We start from the raw sequence: 23271 nt of genomic DNA, 5'->3' as shown, positions 1-23271 counted from the left end.
TAGGAGGTGACACCACACACTCCTCTTCCAGCTGGCAACACAAAGGGTCACCATGAGATTCCAGATGATGCTACTTTGGCATTTAACATCTAATGGCAGCATTTCCCATTCAAAAGGACTGAACTGAGGTGGTGACTGCATTTCCCTCTCAGGGCTGGATACCCGTCCATGACTCCTCATGAAGAGAAAGAGCGAGCAGGCTCCTCTCTGGGGTGGGATTAACTCCTCCAAGTGCCCTGAAAAGTGCTAGGGGTGGGCCTTAGAACATTCATTTAAGCAATACTAATTACGGATTGTAACAGTAAAGCACATCATTATAGAACATTTGGAAAAGGTTAAAAAATACAGCGAGGTAAAAAGCACCCATCATCCCATTACTTAGAAATAGCTTACCATTAACATTTTTGGTGTACTTATTTACCACCGGTTTTCTATGCATATAGACAGGTAATTTGTTGTTTTTGTTTTAACAAAGCCAGATCATATTGTTTAACCGGAATCTTTTAATATTATATCCAAAGCATTCTCCCCTATTACTAAATATTTCTTATTGGAAAAGGTTATTTGTAATAACTGCATTGTGTTCCATCATATAGAATATAATATCTCAACTTAGGTCGTGTGGGGGTCAAGAACAAGTGTCCCTGGAATGTGCCATCCTGGCAGGCAGATTATTTTGACCTGTAGTCAAAGCCTAACAAACTCAGGAAGATTTTTTTACTTCCCCTTTTTCTTCAAGAGATTCAGATAGAAAAACCTGCTTTAGGATAGGAACCTTGGCATAATCAATCACCTTAAGCATTTTCACCCTAGCATTAGGATGTTTTCTGGGTTACCCCTTGTGTCCCATTGTTTCTGAGTTGCCTGGCAAGAAGTGACCTGTCATGTGTGTTCCCCTTCTCCTCAACTGCCTGTTAATCGCCCATCCTCATTCTGAAATCTATTACCCTGTCGCCACCTTTTCTCCTTTGTCCAATATGTCATATATACCCAATGTGGCCTCACTGTCTTTGGAATTTTCATGCTTCTGTGAATTCCCAGTGGGTATGTAACTAAAATTTGATTTTCTCCTGCTAACCTGTCTCCATTAATGTGATTATTAGCCCAGCCAAAAGAACTTAGAAGGTGGGAGGAAAAAATTTGTTATTTTTCATCCCCACAGTTGCATTAGCCAAAGTAACGTGTTTTGCTTCAGGGGATAATGTGCATGAGCAATTGCGCCTCACAAACAAGATGCAGGATTAAGACCCTCCGCCTGAATTTGCACTGCCTGATACTAAAGCATATTATAAGACTATAATAATTAAAATATGTGCTATCATTACACGAAGAGACAGTGAAAATTATTGAAACAATAAAAAAAGGAATGGTATTTCAAATCAATGGGGAATGAATGAATTATATAATAAGTGGTCCTAATATAAGTGATTACTGTCTAAGGAAAAATTAAAATTAAGTTAAATCCTTATTTCACATCATATTCTATAGTAAATTCCAAATGGATTAAAAAGTCAAATTAAGAAAAATAATAGAGCCAGAAGATGATAAAAGTGAGTATTATATGATCTCAAGATAAGGAAGCATGAAAGCAAAAGCGGTTGAAAATCAAAAGATTAAGAGAGATGATCACATTAAAAAGTGTTAATTTGATATATAAAAAATACAAAACTACAATAAAAACTACAAAACAGACCAGAGATATGGCAAGAAAAAAGTTCAACCTTAGAATTAATAAAATAATGAAAGTTAAAACAACTTAGTACCAACTTTATCAAATTGGCAAAAAAAAATTTTTTTTAAGAAGAATACTCTGTGGTAGAGGTGCTGAAAATGGGCACTCTCATACACTGCTAGTGGGGGTATAAAGTGATGCCCCCTGGAGGGCAATTTGTAAATCTGTAATACATAAAATTATAAAATAGCACTTCCCAGCCTTTTCAGATATTAAAAGAAATAATAACACATCATCTACTGTGTGGTGTTATATATCAGATTCTTTACCAAAGTGATCACCATTAATTTTCGTAGCAAACCTGTGTGGTTTCATCTGTATTGATGCCCATTTTACAGATGAGAAAATGGGAGGGTTAGATATTTGTAAGCAGTATATATTTAATTGTTCTGACCCTGTTTCCCATGTATTGTTTTTTATTTCCATTTGACCTGATTAGACTCAATACATATAATAAATTAAAAGCACTAACGACACCCCAAAGAAAGTGTAGAGGAAAATCCTCATTCACAGGTCTTTAACTGTCTTCTGAAATCTTCAGAACTGCCCACAATTGAGGGTGTGGAAGGAGTGATACTCCATGCTGTAAGGCCCACTGACTGAAGAGTCACATCTTACCATCACATACTTGGGTCCCGCGTGTAGAGGCAAGGGATGACTGGAGTGGTAGAACTTTATTTATATAATTGAAATTCCATGGGAACCCTCGAAGGAATGGAATAGAGCTAAGAAATCCAAAATCTTATGAATCAAGAAGGTTGGAAAATGCGTTGCTGGTTCTCCAGAGCTCTAACTACCAACATAGTCCATCCTATCTCTTGGATATTACTTAAAGCATGTCTTTGGGCTTCTTGTCTTTTATTCTCAGGATTAAATTTTTGTTTGTGATATGAAATGGGCTTTCAGAGCAGTACCGTAGTTCCTAGCCTTGTATCTATAGAAAGTAGCTTTTTATGATTCAATTAAGAACTATCACATGGGAATCGCTTAGACTGTACTATTAAGTACGATGTTGCCTTTAAATCCATTGTGTTAGAAAGGAGTTCTCAATGCTGGCCATCATTAAAATAACCTAGAGAGGTTTAAAAGCACTGCTGCTTGGGCCTCACCCCCAGAGATTCTGATTCAGTTGATCAAAAGTGGATTGGTGTATCAGTGTTTCTTAAAAGATCCCAGGAAATTCTAATATGCAGCCAGAGTTGAGAGCCACAGTATTCGATCTTTTGTTAAATTGCCTTCCCAACGGGGCTGCTGGCTCCATGCAGACAATGACCACATCAGTCTTGTTCATGATTGTCTTCCCAACGTCCAGCCCAAAGCCAGGGACATTTGTATTAAATGAATGCCATGATGCCCTTGGAGTTCATTGATTCAGCCCTGAGTGGTAGTCCATTTAGACCCACCAATGTCTTTTGGGGAGGCTGGAGGCTCTAAGAACTGGGCTGAGACAAGTTTGGAGGTATTTGAAGATAAGCATGTAATAGGTACCAGGATATACGAGGATTTAACAAGGGTTGGAGGCAGGTTCAGATGGCCTTGAGAGTGAAGACTGATTCAGTGTGAAAGGCAACGATTTATCCCTTGAAGGGCCCTGGGATGTCAATTGTATGAGGAAGGTGAGATATGGGCCGGTTAGGAGTTCACAACAGAGACAGGAGTTGGCCAAGCCTAGGGCTGTTGCGTCACCCATGTCCAGAGCCATGTGTCTGCTGTCCTATGATTCCAAGCACGAACTTGTGCTATAAATCAGAGCTTTGGCGGCTACAGCAGTGTTCAGAGGGGAGGCCCAGGGAAGACTGATGAGAATTGAGTTGGGGTGGTCGGGATAGGGAAGGGGCCATAAAAAACTGGCATAGAACAGTTCCAAAGATTAGGAAGACAAAGGGAAGAGATGCTGCTTTGGATTTTCTGCAAGTCACTATTTGAAAGGATAAAGTGAGGCCCAAGGGCTGGCTTCTTTAAAAGAGTCTGTTGTTTTGTATTCTGGCCCTGAAGCAAAATGGTAATGGCAGTGCTTGGCATAAAGAAGGGGAAGTCAAAGTATTATTTTTGTATATTTGTTTTGAAATATTAATTATTTACTTTTTGAATAGTATTTTATTGACATGACTCAAAACTGTTAACATATAAAAAAAATTCAATGAAGTCTCTCTTCTATCCCCATTCCCCAGTCATCTGATTCTCCCACATTAGATAAGTGCTATTATTTGTTTCTAGGGTACCTACCAGAGTCTAATGCATATACAAGCAAATATGAATGTATATATTTTAACCCCCCCTTTTAAATTCATATTATACACACTATTCTGCATCTTCCTGTTTCCATTCGACAACATACCTTGTGGGTCTCTCCATCCTGTACATTGAGAGCACCCTCAGCTTCCTTACCAACGCACAACATTCCATTTTGTGAATATGCCACAATCTAGTTCATCAGTCTCCTACTGATGGACAATGACAACGTTTCAAACATTTGTCATTACAACAACAACAACAACAAAAGGCTTCATTGAACAACTATATGGTCATGTCATGTTTTGAATATATGTGTAAGTATATCTGTTGGATCAATTCCCAGAAGGGGAATTGCTGGTCAAAATGTCAGAGGAAGTGATGGGGCAAACCAGAGTGCAATTTTAAAAAGTAAAATGCATGTAGTGAAAATCAAAAGGTATAAAAGGGTATAGAGAGAAAAGCCAGCCTCCCTCTTACACCATCCCCTGCCACTCAGTTCCCTTTATAGAAGTAACCAGCATCGTCAGTTTTCGGTGTATTTCTCCAGAGATTCTGTGCATAATCAAATATGTATATATAGGTTTCTTTTATCTTATTCCTTTTTTTTTTTTCACAAATAGTAGGCCACAAGACAACCTGCTTTTTTCTCTCTCCACAATATATCCAATACATCTCTAAGATACTTCCATGTCAGTATGTATAGCCTCAATCTAAGGGGGAATTTTCTAATTATACGCCAGTGTGGTACTTATAATCATTCTTTTTAATTTCTTTTCTCATCCAGCTAGAAAGCATTTAGTTCAAGTACGAGATTCTTACAGAGTTGGAACAACTTTTAGTTACATCTGTTTTTAAGATATGTGTGATTTGAGTGTTTGTTTTATTTGCATTTACATCTCAGTGAACCATGATGTGGGGGAAGAAAGATTATTCGGAAAGGTAAAACCATTTCAGAAGCCTCACATGTGCTCTGCACTCTTTGACGTTGCTAACTCCTGGTGGTCTCTAGGAAGCTGTCATATCAGGTCTTGCAGGTCTCCTACCCCATTCAGCCTTCACCTGTTTTACACATCAGTGTTCAGCCTAAGATTTTGTTAGAAATAAGGATTTGTGTCTGATATACCCCCCTTGGACTTCAAAAGAGCATGATGAGGCCAAGAGAGGTTGAACAACTTACCCAAGGCCACCCAATTAATATAAGCGACTAGAACGAGGGTCTCCTAAGCAATGCCATGTCCTTCTCTCCTTATGCAAGGATCCTCATCCACCTTCCCAGGACAGCTTGTGTCCTAAATTGACAACAGAGCGTTTAACTGGCTTCTCCAGGTGACATCTGTGCATGTGATCGCCACCCCACCTGAACCCAAAAACCTGCTTATGGAGTGGACATTCCAGACATTGTGGCAGAACTATAGGAAGGATATTAGGGGAAGGCAGCAGGAGCTAGATGTTTGATCTCTCCAGCAGCACACAGGTCTAATTGGTACAACACCAAGGAAATGCTAGATCCAAGAGCTCACAAGAACCATGAATCAAAATAAACACTCCTGGGTCAGTTGCGTAGTAGTTATCAAACGAGATCCTTAGCAGAATCATCTGGGCAATCTGCAGGTTAAAAATCATCTCCCAAGTGCTGTCGCAGAGGGTCACTTTCAGAAGGTCAGAGTGGGGTCCACAAATTTGTATTTTTACCAGCTCCCTGGGTGTTCAAATAGAGCTAATGCTCAGCCCAGATTTAAAGAAATACCAGTGAGTAAAAGGAGCACATTAGAGTCAGATGTGGGTTCAGGGGGCAGCTCTTCACTTCAAGACACTTACTCGCTCTGAGCCTCAGTTTCTCACAATGATAAATGAGGAGAAAGGTCATCCATGCCCCGCCAACCTCACAGGGCCATGAGGCTCATATGAGGTAATGTCTGTGAAAATACTCGGCACATTACAAGCTGCATTTAAATGTAAGGAGGTGTTACCTCGTTGTGCCCAGGAAGAGAAGATATTTGGAAGAGCCTGATTTATTTTCAGGGCTCAGCAGAAGCTCCCAGCTACTGTTGGGGAGGCTGCTTCAAAATCCATACTTATTTTCCCACTAAACACACTCTTTCCTTGTCAATGGGCTTTGCCTATGACTGGCTTCATTTTAGGTCAGCTTCTGCGTTCCAGGGCTTTGTGCTAATTGATTGGTTTCAGAAGCTCAGACTACTTATCGCATTGAGTATGGAACTAATGAAGAGTATTTTCCCTCCAGACCCATTCCTGGCCCTGTCCTCTCACACTCCCCTGAATTTTGAGTGCCATTGTAGCTTGAACCTAGGTCACAAGAGTGCCCTTGTTAATCCCATGAGGTCACAGTTGCATCCAGTGCTTCATGGGAGGACCAATGAAAAGGAATAAACGCCTGGCATCTGCCTTCTCACTTTCCTACAGAGAGATGCAAAGGTTCCTAGAGGTTAATACGATAGAGCCAGTGTGGGGTTTGCCATCCATGAGTGCTGTGACATCATGCTGTTTAGTAAGGGCTTCAGTGAGCCTCTTGCTCCCAAAGTAGGAGTTCATATTCCCTGTCTCTGATCTAGTGAAAACACGGTCTGCCTCAGCTGGATTAAAAAGTTTTCTTTCCCAGGCCGGCCCAGTGGCTCAGGCGGTTAGAGCTCTGTGCTCCTAACTCTGAAGGCTGCCGGTTCGATTCCCACATGGGCCAGTGGGCTCTCAACCACAAGGTTGCCGGTTCGACTCCCGCACGGGATGGTGGGCTGCGCCCCCTGAAACTAGACCCAGAGCTGAACTGCGCCCTCCACAATTAAGACTGAAAGGACAACAACTTGAAGCTAAACGGCACCCTCCACAACTAAGATTGATACACTGTTCCCCCAATAAAGTCCTATTCCCCTTCCCCAATAAAAAAAAAAAAATTAAATTAAAATAAAGTAAAAAAAAAAAAAAAGTTTTCTTTCCCCTCTTCCTTTTAAAGTGCCTATAGGCCTGGAACTACCATTTGGAACAAGAGATCTATTGCAAGAGGCCATTTCACGCCCAGGGCAAAGAAAGCCTTAGCTTCCAGCTTGCACAGCTTGCCTCCACTAACATGAAGGAATATTCTTTCATCTGGCCTCCTCCTTAGGCTGTTTTGACCTGTCATGATTAATGTACTCATAATTTTGGGGGGTCTTGTGCTTTTTTTAATAAAGAGGGGGAAGCCATTTGAAGATAGAAACAATAGTTCTTTCATTGTTGTCTCTGCTGTGACAACTATAGCATGGGACTGCAGATGGAGGAGGTGAATTGAGAGAAGAGTATTTTTTTTCCCCCATTTGTCAAAATGCTGCCTTTTCCCTTCTCTTTAGGTGAGGACCTGCCATGATGAGTTTTACACCCTAGTTAGCTCAGTGAGTGCTAACGGGCAGTCTTTAGGAAGACCTGGTGTTCTTGTATGTCTAGAGTTTGATTAGTTTTTGCTCCAACTTCAATAAACATGTCCGGATTGCTTACTAGAGACAAGGCAGTGCACAGGAGAAGGGGGGAGCAAAGAACAATTATTTGCACCTACTACATGCCGCTCCGCAAATGTTTCCCTGCAGAAAACTAAAAACCAGCAGCTTCCCTCCCTTTGCCATAGTCATCCCCCAAACCTTACTATACATTGGATTACGTGGGATCTTAAATATATACATACTGATACTCTCACAGGCTCTCACTTCCAGACATTCTGATTTAATTGGAGTGTGACCTGTGCCACGGGGATTTTTTAAAAGCTCCCCAGGTGACTGTAATGTCCAGTAAAGTTAGGGAACCACTAGCCTAACTTCTGTTCTTCAGATTTCAGCTCAGTATTTCTTCCTTCAAGAAGCCTTCCCTGAGTCCCCTCTCCCTTCACCTCCACACACACCCATGACCCCGATCCTGTGGGTGTTCTTCTGTAGGCTCCTGCAGCACCTGCTACTTACTTTTCATAGTACTGACCACTTTACTCAACAACCTTCCTTGGGAATCCTGGGAGATCCTTGAAGGCAGGACCAGTGTCCCATTTAGTACTAGTTGAAGGAGTGAATTAATTTTCTATTTGGATATTTCCTTTCGTATTTCATGCCGATTTAATAAATGTCATTATATATTGTGATGGTGATAATAAATGTCATTGAGTATTGCCCACTTACTCACATTTTTTCATGGTCATTGGATAATAAAAATGAAGCATTTGCACTATTTTATGTTTTCTATGTCTTGTAAAATATTTTAGGAAATAATGCCAGCTGAAGCTCTCAAATTAAAGATCCAAAAGTGTGGTTTGTCACAAGATAAGGTTAAGTGATTAGACTTGGTTTAGGAGCGTTCTTTATGAAAATATGTATGTTCACTTAGGTTTCCGTAGACTTAAAACTTGTTCTTTCTCCTATTAAAGTTTATATTTTATAAGATGTGTTTTATAAAATTAGACAAAGGCATATCAGTAAAAGTGTTTCCATTTTGTTCGTTTCATATGGATTCATCACACACACACACACACACACACACACACACACACACAATTTCTGAATTTGTGCCATGCTTTACTTTCAAATTCAGACAAAGAAACAGATCTGCAAACACAGGCCCCCTGTAACATCATGGAAGGGGTCAGATTACAAGGCTGGGCGAGGGATGGGGTGGGTGGGGAGCACTCCGAACCACAGTAATTGTCTCCACGTTCTGGGCCCCATATTTCTAGTTTCTGCGACGCTCGAAGACTTCTTAATGTCCCGCTTTGTAACCCCATCGGGCCGAGTGAATGGTGGCTAAAGTAACGTGGCCAAGGAGCGCGGGGGAGGCGGGGGTAGGGGTGTGGCGGTGGGGGTTTCGGCAGCGGCGCGGGCCTGGCCAGTGGGAAGTTCGGACGCCGAGCGGCGACATCACCCCACCGGCATCAGGCCATCGCCTCCATTCAGTGGCGGAATGTGGGCGGGCGAAGGATGCGCGGGCCCCTCTGCCAGCCTTAACCCTGTGCGCGCCCGCGGCGGAGCATCACCCAGGGCGCGGAGTATCACCGGCGCGCGAAGCACCGCGTGCTGTCTCAGCACCGCCTGCGGGGCTGCGACTTGCCAAGTTCCTTTTCCTCTCCCGACGTGTACGTGTGGCCCTCTTGGTAATGTTCACTTTTTTCCCCTCACCATTTAATCAACATAATTACTTTTCACCAGAACCACATACTCTCTCACTACAATTCAAATAATTCAGAAAACATTTTAAGGTCATTGAGGGGCCTAGGAAGCCAATGCAATGTAGGTGGCTTCCCTCGCTGGCAGTCACAGCACAACGCCCAGAAGAGGGAAGCCAGAGCCCAGACAAGCTCTTGGAACTGCAGCCTCCTCCTCCACACTTTGCAAGAGGGGAGTAGCAGGCAGTGGCCTTGTCTCTTTTACTTTTCTCCCCTTTTCCACAACTATTATATTCGTAAATACGAGTAGAGGCGTGATCCATTTCCAGTTAGTTTTTCTTCAGACTTTTTATTTAGAAAATATTCAAATTTACAAAATAGTTGAAAGTGTAGTGCAATAACACAAGTGAACATTTCTCGATCATAGATCCACCACGTGTTAGCATTTTGCCATATTAGCTTTATCAACTTTCTGTATAGATTTTTTTTTCCTAAATTCTTTGAAAGTAAATTGTAGATCCCATGACATTTTGCCCTGAAATAATTCACATGCAGCAACTACGAACAAGGACCTTTCCTTTCATAACCATAATACCGAAGAAAATTAACCCTAATTAAATATCACTTAAAATATAGGCCATATTTAAATTTTCTCAGTTATTCAAAAAATGCCTTTGAACTAATTTTTTTTTTAATTCCAGCATCCAATAAAGATGGATTGCATCTCATCGAGTTATGTTATTTACTTTTTATGGTAATATTATTATACGATTTTTGTTATTTTTCAGCCTGCATGGCATATTTCTGGAGTTTAAATTTGGGGACTGTGGTTATTCCAGATCTGTCTTGTGCCCAAGGCTAGTTAGCACATTTTTAAGCCAAGATTTTGACAGAAATCCTTTGTTGCTAAGCTTCTGGTACAAATTGTGGTTTTCATCTACAGACCAACATGCTTCCCTGCCCTGGGGTCTGACCCAACCCAGATGCAACAAAGCTCTCTTTCCTAGGCTCTTGCTTTCAGAGCCAAGTGTCCTATAAAGGCTCTGAGTCTCTCCATTTTCTCTTACCTCCCTTTTAGATTCATGATTTCCTTGCTGCTTTACAATAACTCTGATCAAACCCAAATTAACGATTATATTTTCTCTTTCTGAGTGAGCTTTAAAAACATTTTTAGGGGGGAGGAGGAATGGTAGATGAGGGTAAACAGAGTCAAATATATAGTGATGGAAGGAGAACTGACTCTGGGTGGTGAACATACAATGTGATATATAGATGATGTATTATAGAAATGTACACTTGAAACCTATGTAACTTTACTAACCATTGTCACCCCAATAAATTTTAATTAAAAAAAAATACTTTAAAATTTCCCCTAAGTCCTGTCACTCTTCTTATCCCATATGTAGACCTCAGAATTCTTTTCCTACAGTCCTATTGCCTCTACTTCCTGGATTGTCTGTAATAAATGTGTGTTGAGTGCTTGCTATATGCCAGACACTACATTAAGCATATATATATATATATAATATATGAATGTATATATGAATATATATATAATATGAATATATATTTCTCAGAACAATCTTATAGAGTTGGCACCATTAATATTACCTCCATTTTAAAGATGAGGATATTGAAATTTAGAATAAGTAATTTGTCTAGTGGGTGTGATATGGCAAGACATAGAGCTGGGACTTGATCCTTGGCTATCTGACTACAGTTCATGTTTTTAACACTACATACTAACTTTAAGACATTAGCATGTCTACAGCCTTCCTTTTATTCAACACATAAAGCACCTATATAATTGGGAGCTATTTCATCCATCAGCTTACTTTGCTGTGTCACTATTTTTATAGGTCATTCAGTAGAAATTGGTGATACTCATATACTAAGGCTGTGTGTTGAGCACAAGACTAACATTTTAACCAAACGGCATTTGAAGAACCCACATCAGCTAGCTGTTGGCTTGCTGAGGCCACAGAACACCACTGGTGACACCCCTGGGAGTCAGAGAATATTAGGCCATCCCCTAAACCAGCCATGTCCCAATGGCTGGAATTCCAAAACCACTAAAACCCCCTATACATTTTGGGGAAAGACATAGGTCGACTTTTTGTTACTTTTCCAAGTCAGAACATTAAATTTTTTAAATAACCATCTATATAATATTAGCATCATTATTTCATAAAATTTGTGTCTCTCCACTCCTACAAAAAAATTAGGAGGGACGTAATCTCAGAATAAAGAATAATCCTTAATTTGATAAATTCAGCTATATCAAAATTCACTATATTGTCCTTTTGTGGTAGACAAATATAACCCTCATGATGAACTGACTTTGGGACTTCCCATATAGACTAACACCATCATTTTACCAAAAAGTAAACATTTTTTGTTTGCATGAAACATTGCAATATAAGTGATAGCAACTTATATGATGCAATTAAAATATTTTATAAATATATTAAAATATTTTGTTGTCTGCAATATTAATTTATCATAAGCAATTCCAATACAATGCTTGAATGTGACTTGTAAAATTTAGGGTTCATTTCTGAATCTGAGAAATTTATTGACAAATCCAGTAGCTACTGCCTCAGCAGAATGAAGTATCCCAAAATTGAAATTAATAAAAAAAACCACCTAAGAATTATAATGACTCACAAATTATTATCTAATTTGGCGTTTCTGGCAAATAGCATAAATGATACCGTTAAAATGCAAACAGCATAATTAGCAATTTTGCTGAAATTAAGACAAAAGGTAAATATATAACTTGTGAATTATACATGTCGTTATTACTCATCCCACATTCACTGGCCCATCAACAGAACACCAGACATGCACCATGATCATTAAATTTCATTGTCTTTGATCTTTTAACCCACTCCCATTCATATAAAAATCATAGTTTTCATATGTATATATTCAAATTTTCATTGTTTGAAGGTATAGTCAAGATAGAAGGATAGAATATATTTATTAGTCTGAGTTATGATTATTTAATAATTAGACATACGATATGTGGACTTTCCTATATTGAAACTCTTGCCCCAGGCCCTGCAAATGTTGGAGGAAGACCTAAAGAGGCAACTGTTATTTGGTGTGATGTCTCTAGCTAAATAATCTGAGTACTGCTCACCCCTATTTCCACAGCTCTGAGCACTAATCCCTTACCTCCCCTGGTGGCTTCCCCTGGTGTATCACCCTTTCCCTTTTGAGTCTCTGAAAAGCCCCTAGTGGAACAAAACATCTTTGGGATGTCCTCCTCAGTTTACTGCAGCCTACCACTCTCTGGGGACTGGGCACAATTTCCTGGGGGTTTGACTGCAAATCAGATCAACACCACCTAGCGTAGGGTGGTGCCTTTGATCCCCACCAACTGTTAGGCCTAGGAGGTTAATCAGCAGCAGTTTTTCCCCAGCCACACACACAATTCAAACCTGGGGACAGATCAGACTTGAGAACAGGTCACCAACACAAGCTCATAGATCTCATAAGAGACCCTCTCACCCTTAGAACTGAGCTCTCAATTTCAATATTTAGCAAGTACCAGGAAGTCTATGAATTTCAATGAGGATCTAATGGCAAACTTTGAGATAAACAATAAAATGACAAAGGAAGGCACTTTTATGTTATTGATACTGAATTTTGTAAATTTGCATTACCAAAATAACACACCAATCATGTCTAAATTGTTTTCTAAATTATTTTCTAAATTCAAGATCATTTAGTCATTTTAAAATAGTTGTTGTTATTATTTTTTAATGGCAAATGAAACTGCAGCGTATTAAAAGAGACCTCTTCTGCTATTTTGAACAAATCTGCCACTGAGCAGTAGTCACCTTTTAAGGTTGCTAGGAACCTCAGGCTGCAGCCAAATAAATACCCCTGCTGGCCCCTTCCTGCCTCTCCCCTTTTAAACTCTACAGCTGGTCCCAGTCGGCTAATTATCCTGCTTGCAAATAACTTCAGTTCTCCAGCCTTCAATCTGTCACCAGCCTGAGTCAGGCAGCCTACTTGCTTTTTGGCACACATGCTGTCATTTAACACTTGAGGTCCTTCTTTATTCTGCATGATTCACTGAAAGTTTTTATAACACTGTAGGTATCAGCCGTTCACAGTTACTCAAAGTGGTTTCATCCTACAGATTTTCCTGAGGGTTTACGTTGTGGATTTTAATAGGGCTTGGCAGGAACATCCAAACCCACCTAAGAAATTGGTTGCATACCCACATGGTTGAGACCGCTGGTGTGAGCTAAGGAATTAAGGAAGTGACTTTCCTAAACATCATCTTTCCTCTAGGCACACTGCTGCTGGTAAGTTCTCAAAATACTGCAATCCTGTGTGTGTGTGTGTGTGTGTGTGTGTGTGTTCTGCTGTGTTGTGTGTTGTTTTGCCTTTTTTGTTTGTTTTTTTTTTTTAAATTTAATTGAGAGCATCCCTGAGCCTTGGGCAGTAATCAGAAAGGATAAAAAGAGAGAAGAGTAATTAACTGCCTCTAAATGCTGGTAGATATTTCATCCCAGGGCACTGCCAAGCAATACTTATACATGGTTAAACACAAACGATGACATCTTACCCTCCAGGGGCTTCTACACTGGCTATCTTCTCTTCACCTCTCTCCCCACATCATGAAACCAATGCATAAGGGCTGTATCCCTGTCTGGATTTGGAGAAGAATCCTTCTCATTGTAATCCTTGTGCACAGGAACAAAAGAACATACGGATCAAAGTCTTAGGGTCTTCAGTCCCCCCATGATCACATGACCACCCCGCTCAAAGGAGGCAACTGTCAATTGGGGAGGGCTGCTTGGAGCTTCTGGCTTTTCATGGACAGTCCCTGTGGTTACCTAGAAACAGGCCCCTCACGTCATTTCCATTGCCTTCACTGTGCTGCCAGCAGTCCTTTGAGATATTCTGTGTTTAGCCATTTCAACTTGTACCCTTAATGAAAGCATCCTTTTTTTTTTCTCTCTGTGAAACATACAGCCCTGCATTCTTCCAACCCCCAAATTCATTTTGGTTTTCCTTTAGAACTTCAGAATCAGTTTGCCTAGTTCTCACACTCCAAAATCCTGCTGTTTAGTTTGATCATAATCATGTTTAAATGTATAGATTATTTATAGATTGAAAAATTTTAAATGTTAAGACTTCTTGTATAATAATAATAGCAATAATATCTATGTATGTTTTCATTTATTCAGGTCTTTCTTATCGGCCCTCAGAAGTATTTCTGTATTCTACATATAGCACTTGAATATTTCCTATTGAGTTTATCCTTAGGTATTTTACCTTGTGTTGCTATTATTATCTTTTTTAATAGCTTGCTGTCTGCATATGATGACCACCCAATAATTTTAATATGACTGAAGCAGCCTTCTTGCTTTAAACAGGTGATGAGACTTTGGCCTGCTTCTATGCCTGCTTTTAAAAACTGAAATAGGGAAGAGTTTGAATGTAGTGAGCCAGAGGTCACAGGAAGGACAAACTAGGAGTAAATTCATCAAAATCCTGCAGCTGTAAGCGTTGGCCAGGAAGTAAGGAGAGCTGCTCTTTGAAGCTATAAGAAAGCCAGGGAGCGGGGAGGTCAGCTGTGTCTCCACATCTCCAAGACCAAAAACATTCTCCTTTCCTTTCAAGTCGTCCTCATTGAAGGACATCTCAGATACCCCCTTGCTTCCACATTGAGGATGAGAGCACTGTATATTGTTCTCATCACCAGATAAATCTCTTTTCTACAACCACACATTTCTTGCTCATTTCTTTCTGTGCTATTCCCAGCTGAGAGGCAGAGTTGCTGATCACCATTTTGTGTAAGTGCCCTTTAAGGTGGAAAGTTCCCTTTAGATGCCTGCATTGGTATACTAAAGGAAATAGGAAAACTAAGGATATATTTATTGCATGCTTCCAATGTGCCAGGCACTGTGCTTTACACAAGCATCTCATTTAATCCAACAACCCCATGAGGAAATTATTATTATTTTCCTCCCGGTTTTACATAGAAGACGACTGAGGCTCAGAGAAATGAATTGTCCAAGGTCACACAGCTGGTGAGTGTGGTAACACCAAGATCTGAACCCATGCATGTTGGTGGTCTCTGTCACCTAAATTCTTAGTAGCTTTTAGATATAATATATTTTTGTGATGGTGGAAGAAAAAAGATCTAAATTATGCCTCAACCAAACTGAACCATTAGCCTTTTGTTAAATGTTTGTGGCAGCTGTGGAAGTGCGCTGCTCCAATCTCCCTTGAAGTGAGAGCCCACTCTGAGCGGTGTAGTTCGCTGACAGTGCCCAGCCCCAGCATCTTCAGAAACCACCAGAATGTTCACACCATGAACATGCTCTCCCTAGGCCACTCCCAGCCAATGACTGTGTCTGCAAGGGAGCTGGGACCAGGCCATTCCTGTCCAAAATGGGGTTTTCCGGGTCTGTGCCGGGGCTCCCCACCAGCCTGGTTGAGGTTTCCTCAGCAGCATAGAGTTAAGTGTCTTTCTATTCAATCCTCCTTCCTCCCATTCTCCCTGTGCAAGACTGAGAGACTCTCTCCACCTATCCCTGTCCTCTCTCTTTTTATCATTTACTGGCAGTTCCCCCAGTAAGTCTTGCCATCTAATTTTTAGAGGATTCACTTTGCTATACCTTTCCTCAATGACATTATCATCTTTGAGATAGTCTTATGGATACTCTTCAAAGTTTCTATATTTCTCTTTGCCCTAGGATGGAAAATATGGCATAGTCTGGTCAGAAATGAGCAGCAATGAAACTGGTTACAAGTGTCATATTCATGCTCTGGGCCCTGAGCTTTTCCTCTAGCCCAGGCCTCAACAGGTCAGTTGAGCATCTTGTGGGGACAGAGCCAGGAGTGCAGTTTCCAGGCTCTCGGCCTCACATGGAAAGGTGCTGGCTCGGGGAGTAAATGGCCATCAACTGTGATTGGATGGCCATCAGCTGTGGCTAGTTGGCTGTCAGCTGTAACCAGTGAGCCATTGGCCACTGATACAACTGCCGTGGCTACACTAGTAGTGGATGGTGGCTGGCAAGTGCAGATTTTGGTTTGTGGATTGCAGAAAGCAGATTGCAGTTAGCAAGTGAGGTTGGTTGGCAGAGAAGCGGAGGGCAGGTTGCGGATCATGTGGCTCCTCCTTCCTGTGTCTCCAACCTAGCTGCCAGCGAGAATATAGTGGTATGACTCCCCTATCTATGGCTCCGTGGGTGTTCCTTTTTGGCCTCACCATGTCCTGCGTTCTTATGTGGGCAGCGGGACCAGAGACCCTGCATGACACCCTGCATGACACATGTACATGCACTCGGTTATAAAATATTCATTTGTCAGTTGGGCCGCATCGTTAATATATTCTTCACTTGCTACACGTTTCCTCACTTGTACAGTAGGTAGAAAATGGTGTTTAATATATTTCTGTCAGTGATGAAACTGACAGGTTCTGGGAAGAACATGAATCTTTGGAGGACACTATTTAACGCAGTACAGTGCTCTTACTCCACACTTTTATAAATATTAGGTTGGTGCAAAAGTAATTGTGCTTTTTTGCAATTATTCTTAATCTTTTAAACTGCAATTACTTTTGCACAAACCTAATAGTTCCTTAATTAAACTCTTCTGTTACCCTCTTCTGAGTGTGTGGTGTGTTTCCTATAGGAACACTGATGATACAATATATACTTTAGAATCCATAAATGTGTTTGTTTCCAACTACTAAGAGAAACTGCATTAGAATCTTGTATTAGTTAAGGTAAAGTTTAATCTCAGACTATAAGGCTTAAATAAGAAATAAGTCAATTCATGTAATTTGCAATAGGTATGTTCTATAAAGCTGGTGTGAGAACAGAATTAGTAAATACTAAACCATTGCTCTGAGGGGGAATACAGGATTGGGTTTCTGCAAGCCTCTGTCCATAACATTCTCATCAACTGATCCATACATAACCTTGTTTTATCTGTGTTTCTGTTAAAAAGATACCTTATTTAATCTATATTGCTGATTCATTAACACTGAACTCATGGCCAATAGCACTAGACAAGGTCTGACAATTAAGTTTGTGAACTTGTTGCAACAATGTTGCTAATCTTTTTTGATAGCAGAAGGATTATTCATTATGAATTTGTACCAACTGGACAAACAGTTAACCAAGTTTACTATTTGGAAGTGCTGAAAAGGCTGTGTGAAAAAGTTACCCAGTTAAGTTCACGAACAATTAAGTTTTCAAACTCATCCTAGAAAAAGTGCTACATACCTCATTGCTGAGTATCACTACAGTCACCTTCAAAGTGCTCCCCTTGGAAAGCTATGCACCGATGCCAGCGCCTAGTCCACCCTTCAAAGCAATTTTGGAACTCTTTTTCTGGAATGGCCATCGGAGCTGTTGTTGTATTACGCTTCATGTCCTGAATGTCATCAAAATGTCTCCCTTTCAATATTTCCTTTATCTTCAGGTAGAGAAAGAAGTCATTGGGGGCCAGATCAGGTGATTAGGGAGAGTGTTCCAATACAGTTATTTGTTTACTTGCTAAAAACTGTCTCACAAACAGTGAGTGCCATGTGAGCTGGTGCATTGTTGTGATGCAAGAGCCATGAATTGTTGGCGAAACGTTCAGGTCTTCTACTCATATACCACAAAAAAGAAGTTTGCTTACAGTTTAAGAACTGAAGCAAGAAAGCAGAGTGTCACTTTTTTATATCTCAGCAGGAAACACGCTTGTTGGACTGCTCAAAATTGTCACCACTTTGTGCATGCATGTGTTCACAGATGACTGAAAAAGTGCCATAAGTATTTGTTTCGGGGTGACAAATTTTAGTGAGTATGAGAAAGTCAAAGATACAGAATCCACAAATAATGAAAGTTGATTGTACATTTATTTTCCCTTCATGTAAAAGTCTCACCCGCATAGAATAATGAGGAGTTTTCCAGGAGGTTATTCAGGGGCCCAGATTCTTCCCATCTTGTTGCTCTGCCATCCTTTAGGGTATTGTATTCTTCTTCGTGGTTAACATTAATCTATTAGGACATCTATGTTCCACCTCTCAGAAAGGAAAAGGAGAGAAAGTCCAATGTAAACAATTAAAAAAATCATATTGAAGTTGCACACATCACTGGCAAAAGTTTAATCATTTGATCATGCCTATCTTCAAGGAATGCTAGAAAATGTCTCTGGCTGGGTGGTATGCACTCAAGAAGAAAGGGAGATTAGATTTTGGGTAAATAACTGGCAGTTTACCACAAAGTATAATTAAGATACCAAAGATATGTTTCTAATTCTGAAAGGTACTAATTTATGCTTCCACCAATGTTATATGAGAATATTTGTTTCCTGGAGCCTTCCAGCAGCATAGTATATATATATTTTTTATGCCTTATTGAGGCACAACAATTTTTATGAGTTGCTCAGAATTAGACTTAGATGTAGAATGGGGCTTGGCCCAAGAATTTTAGGTTTACATCGTTTCTTTTCTCCCCCACACCTGTTTATTGACTTATAGCAACGTGTACTACAATCTATCATCTCCTAGATAGGCTTCCCAGATAACCAGACTTACACTCACTTTTCAGCTTTCTAATCTCTTCTTACATGTAGAAACCTAATTTTTATTGTTATTGTTCTTATTGTTGTTTTCTAGTGGTTTCATGGTGTAATCCTGTATTCCACCTTGTTGAAAACTGGCATTATGTCAGGGTATTCCTCTTCACCCCACTTAGCACCAAACAGAGCCAGGGCATTTGGCACAGCATCAAAACGTATTTGTTTATTGTTTAAGTAAATTAATTGATTTTTGAATTTACTGTTCTGCAAGGGAAGGAGAGGTCATATTTATTGAGTTCCTATTATATTCCAAGTATTGTGTGATACTGGGCAGTATCCAATATGTCCTGTAATTTATTCTTCATGGTAACCCTGGAAGTTGGCCATTAGTCTTATTTAACAAGAGAGAGAAACATGGAAAGATTAAGCAACCTTCTCAAAGTAACCCAGAGTAAATTGCCGGCAGAACTAGTCCTCAAAACAACCATGCCTCAAGCCTAAACCAGTGCTGGGCCACATCACAGGACTGCCTCCTAGGGCCAGGGGTAGGAGGAGGAAGGGGGAGGAGTGGGGTTCTTGCCTAGGGTGCACAATATAAGGGAATACTAACAAACTCAGTAATCGAGATAAATAATGTGTTAAAGCAATATATTTTTAAAATAAAAATTAACGCAAACCAATCCATGATGAACAAAAAAAATATAAAATTTTAAAGAAAGAGAGAGGATCGTTATTCCTGATTGTCCTTTTTACCTCAGCCTCCAATATAGCTTCCCACAGCACTGTTACTTATCCTGTCTGTATGTAAAATCGTAAGCCAAGTCATTGGCAGAAAGTGTCGTTTTAGGATTAATATGTTGGTGGTATGTAGAGCCAACTGAAAAAGAGAGGGACTGGAGGACTTCGAAGGCTGGAAAGATTTTGCCTAGTTGAGATGAGTTCAGAAAGGCAAACTGAGTATGGAGTGCAATTCCACTTTTCCCTGTCCGCTCTTTGCTAAATAACTTGGGAAGTACAATCAGAATACAATGGTCCAATGTTTTTAATAAATTCTCTGTCTCCCATAGACTGAGTTACAGATGACTTGTTACTTCTGAGCCCCTGCTGATCTCAGCTCTGACAGTTCACCTGGCTATATATACCCTGGCAACTTTCCCTTCACTCCAAATGGCACCTGCAGGGAAAATTCCCATGTTCCCCATGTCCATCCTCCTCATTACTTTAGAGATTTTGATCCTATCTTCTCCCACCTGCAGGTTTGTCCTTCTAGCCTAACCTTCCAAATCTTTCTAGATGCTCCAAGCATGGAAGCCTTCTCTATTTCCCTGGCCATTTCGGTTGTCTTTTTTTGGACCATTTGTAACTCCATAAACTTTCTTGGGTTATAACATGTAGTACTCTAAACATAGTACTTGTTAATCTTCACATGTTATCACCTCTAAGCAAAGCTACATAGAGGATTCTAGAAGGCTAATAGTGTGACTTAGGGACCTCAGATTTAACCAAGCTCAACTCCCCTCAATTTACATATCAGAGACACTGGGATTTAACCCAAGTCACTCCAGAAACTGATGGTAGGGTTTGTTCATTTCCCTTCCACTGCAAGCAATTGGCCCCTCTCAGCCTGTATTCTACTCTTGAGACAGTCTTAGTATAGCTCTTCTTAAAGAGCAAAGGAGCAGGGAACACAGTGTTCTTGGGCCTAAAGAGTTTGGCCTTTCCCTCTTCCATCGAGGTAAGTTCATCAGCCTGCCAAAGGGTACACGGGAAGGAGTTGGCAGTCATTTTGTATAGAGAGCTAAAACTGTGATTTTTTTGCTCTGGTTCTAGACAGTGCTGTTTCATTTCTAATATCCTTTTCTGATGAGACCCACATTTTGCCAACCTCTATTGAGAAAATATACATTGGTTCCTATCTTTAGGGAGTAGTTTCCAGCTACTCTGAGCTCTTTTCCTTGGCTAAGATGAATTTTAGCTAATGGTTAATATTATTCAGAATGTGACCTCATAAACGTGGACTAAGCCATCTGCATGTTTTTGCCAATGGTATGAATACAAGAATGTACAGAACAGGTAAAAGACAGTTTGCATTTCCTAGAGGCTGGTCAAAAGAGGAAAGAGTTCAAGAGAGGTTCAGTATCTGTAAGATTGCTGCATTTACCATGATTTTAAAGGGGAACAGAAGGTCAGCAAAAAAGATGAAAACCTTATATAGGGCAGTGGCTTAAATGTCTCGTGGGCTCAGATCTGTAATATGAATGAATAAAATTGATTGGTAAGATGTGTAGGAACAGTGGAGGATTCTAGAAAATATGCCCAGTGTAAAGGGGGCAGCCAATATTCAGTGTGAGCCAATTGTTGCCATGCAGGAAAGTGGGTCCAATATTGTTAGATCTGAGTTTTCAAGAGAAAAATCTGGATTTTTCTATGAAATTATCTAATTTTTAAATGCTGGCAACAAATCCAACTTGGGAGAGAGGGAGGAAGAGAGGAAAAACGAAAGAACCATGTGCAGGCCAAACAGAACAATGATAGGACCCAGGTTTTGCCAGTTTGTGACTCTTGACATATTCAGACTTCTTTCTTGTCTTTTCTCAAGAATTCAAGACATGTTTAGGAGCTTACTTCAAGGTATACTCACAACTAGATCAAATGCAGTCAGAATTTCCATTACCCTGCCAGTTCTTTAAATCTATCCATACAGTTTTTATTGAGCACCTAACATGTGCAAAGTCTATTATTACACCTTGTTTAAAATGAAATATGTTAACAATTAATTACATGAAACAGAAATACAAGTTCCATAAGGGTCCAAATGACTCTGAGATACATACATTTTAGCTGTTTTTAAAAATATCAACCATAAAAAGAATTGGTTTTTTAAAACCTACTGGAAAAAAAAAAAAAAAACCTACTGGAGCACTCAACTTTTACAATTCACTTCTGAATTTAGAAGGTTAATGGGGAAGTTTCAGAACATTAGGCATCATTTTGTTTAAAAGTAGCACTTCTAAAAGAATTCAAGGGCAACTGAAAATCTTTTCATTGGAGTCAATTTGACCAATAATGGCTTCTATCCCTGTAGAGATCATCTATTACACCAAGTAACACCCGTGTTCATACTACTGTAATTCAGAAAGAAAAAAAAAGTTGGTAATCTTGTCAGCTGATTAAGTGAGAAGACACTAAACAGTTCAACTTGGCTCAGGCTATCAGTTGCTCGTGATTACATTTTAATGTAAATGTGCTAAACACTATACGTTGTATCCTGCTTCCCATACAAGATTCACATCACTTTAGTCACTTTTCTCCCCTTATGTTTTTACGCCTCTGTACCCATCTCTCTCCCCAGTCTATGGTTTTCACACGGTTAAGGTACGCCTACTTCTGTTTCCACTATTTTTTCTGCTCTTAATCAGGGTCGAGACTTTAAAAAATTTTAACTTCTCTTGTGTCGCAGAAATTCTCCATACCGCTTACACTTTCATCCAAGCCCACCCCTGCACCCCCATTCTAGAACCTGGACTCCTCCCCACTCTCTATCCTGTATCTCTTGGCCTAAGATGCTCTACGCTTCCCTTCCCGAGCTGCTCAGCCCCGGCCCCGCCTTGTCCTTCCCTAGCCTGGCAGCCTCAGCCATTCCAGAAACTGACAAAGAAGTTGCAAAAGGAGTGCCACTTCTCAGCACAGTAGGTCTCCGTGAGCTTCGCGTTCTCGTCCAGCCCGTCGGGATCCGGCCCGGCCCCCAAGGGTCGCTCCTCGTCTGCAGCCGAGGCCACCTTCCTCTTGCTCCCTTTAGCCTTCTTAGAGGACTTCCCTTTGGGCAGCGCGCTTGGGAGAAGGGGGGCCCTTGCGGCGAAGCCGAGTGCAGGCTCCCGGGGCCGTCCCCGGCTCCTGGCCCGGGGCTTGAAATCCCCAGGGGAGCCCGCCGCAGTGGGGTGGGCGGGTGGGGACGCGTGGGGCACCAGACGCAGCTCCGCACCGTGGCCCTTCTTGCCTGCGCACAGGCGGGCTTTGAGCGGCGCGGGGTCTTGGCAGGGCCGCCGCTTCCTGCGCAGCCCGCCGAGGACCTGCTTCCAGTAGTGCGCGCCGCGGGCGGCGTAGGCGGCGCAGCGCTCTGGCTCCCCGCGGTAGGCGCACTGGCGGCGCGCCCCGTCCGGGCCCTGGCAGCGCAGCGCCAGCTCGCTGCCCGCCGCCGGCCCGGGGGCGGGCAGCAAGAGCTGCCAGCTGCACGTGTGGCGCTCGGGGCTGAGGAAGCGACCGGAGGAGCCGCCCGCGGGAATCCGGGCCGATTCTGCCAAGCTGCCTCCCGCCCCCTCGTTCCTCCCGGCGGCCGCGAGGAGGCAGCCACCCAGCAGCAGCAGCAACAAAAGCGACACTGGCAGCCTTAGAGGACTCATAGCCCGCGATGTCTGCACTCAGGTCGGTTCTTCCAGGACCCCTGGGTGCTTCAGTGGTGGCAGGGCCAGGAGAGCAGCATCCCTCAGACCTGGGGACAGAGGCAGAGACTGCTACTGACAGACCCGGGCGCAGCCCTTGGTCCCAGCACATGCACCTGCGAACCCCTTTCCCCAGACTTCCTGAGCGCTGGTTTCCAGTGGGCAGCAGCAGCCTGTGAAGGGCCCCTCTG

At 41.4% G+C, this 23271-nt stretch overlaps 1 protein-coding gene across 3 annotated transcripts in view; it reads right to left on the bottom strand.

Annotated features, from left to right (window-relative positions):
- Window positions 1-21688: 21688 nt before the first annotated feature.
- The window catches only part of FGFBP3 (fibroblast growth factor binding protein 3), a 112824-nt gene continuing 111241 nt past the window's right edge, over window positions 21689-23271 (bottom strand). For all 3 annotated transcript variants that reach the window (XM_033130612.1, XM_033130611.1, XM_033130609.1), the window contains exon 2: window positions 21689-23130. In XM_033130612.1, the coding sequence (XP_032986503.1) occupies window positions 22274-23041 (768 nt within the window). In that variant the 5' untranslated portion in view covers window positions 23042-23130 and the 3' untranslated portion in view covers window positions 21689-22273. The remainder of the gene's footprint in view (window positions 23131-23271) is intronic.

Source organism: Rhinolophus ferrumequinum, chromosome 16 (assembly GCF_004115265.2).
Source record: "Rhinolophus ferrumequinum isolate MPI-CBG mRhiFer1 chromosome 16, mRhiFer1_v1.p, whole genome shotgun sequence".
Classification (NCBI taxonomy): domain Eukaryota; kingdom Metazoa; phylum Chordata; class Mammalia; order Chiroptera; family Rhinolophidae; genus Rhinolophus; species Rhinolophus ferrumequinum.
This window is presented reverse-complemented; position numbering and strand designations above follow the sequence as displayed.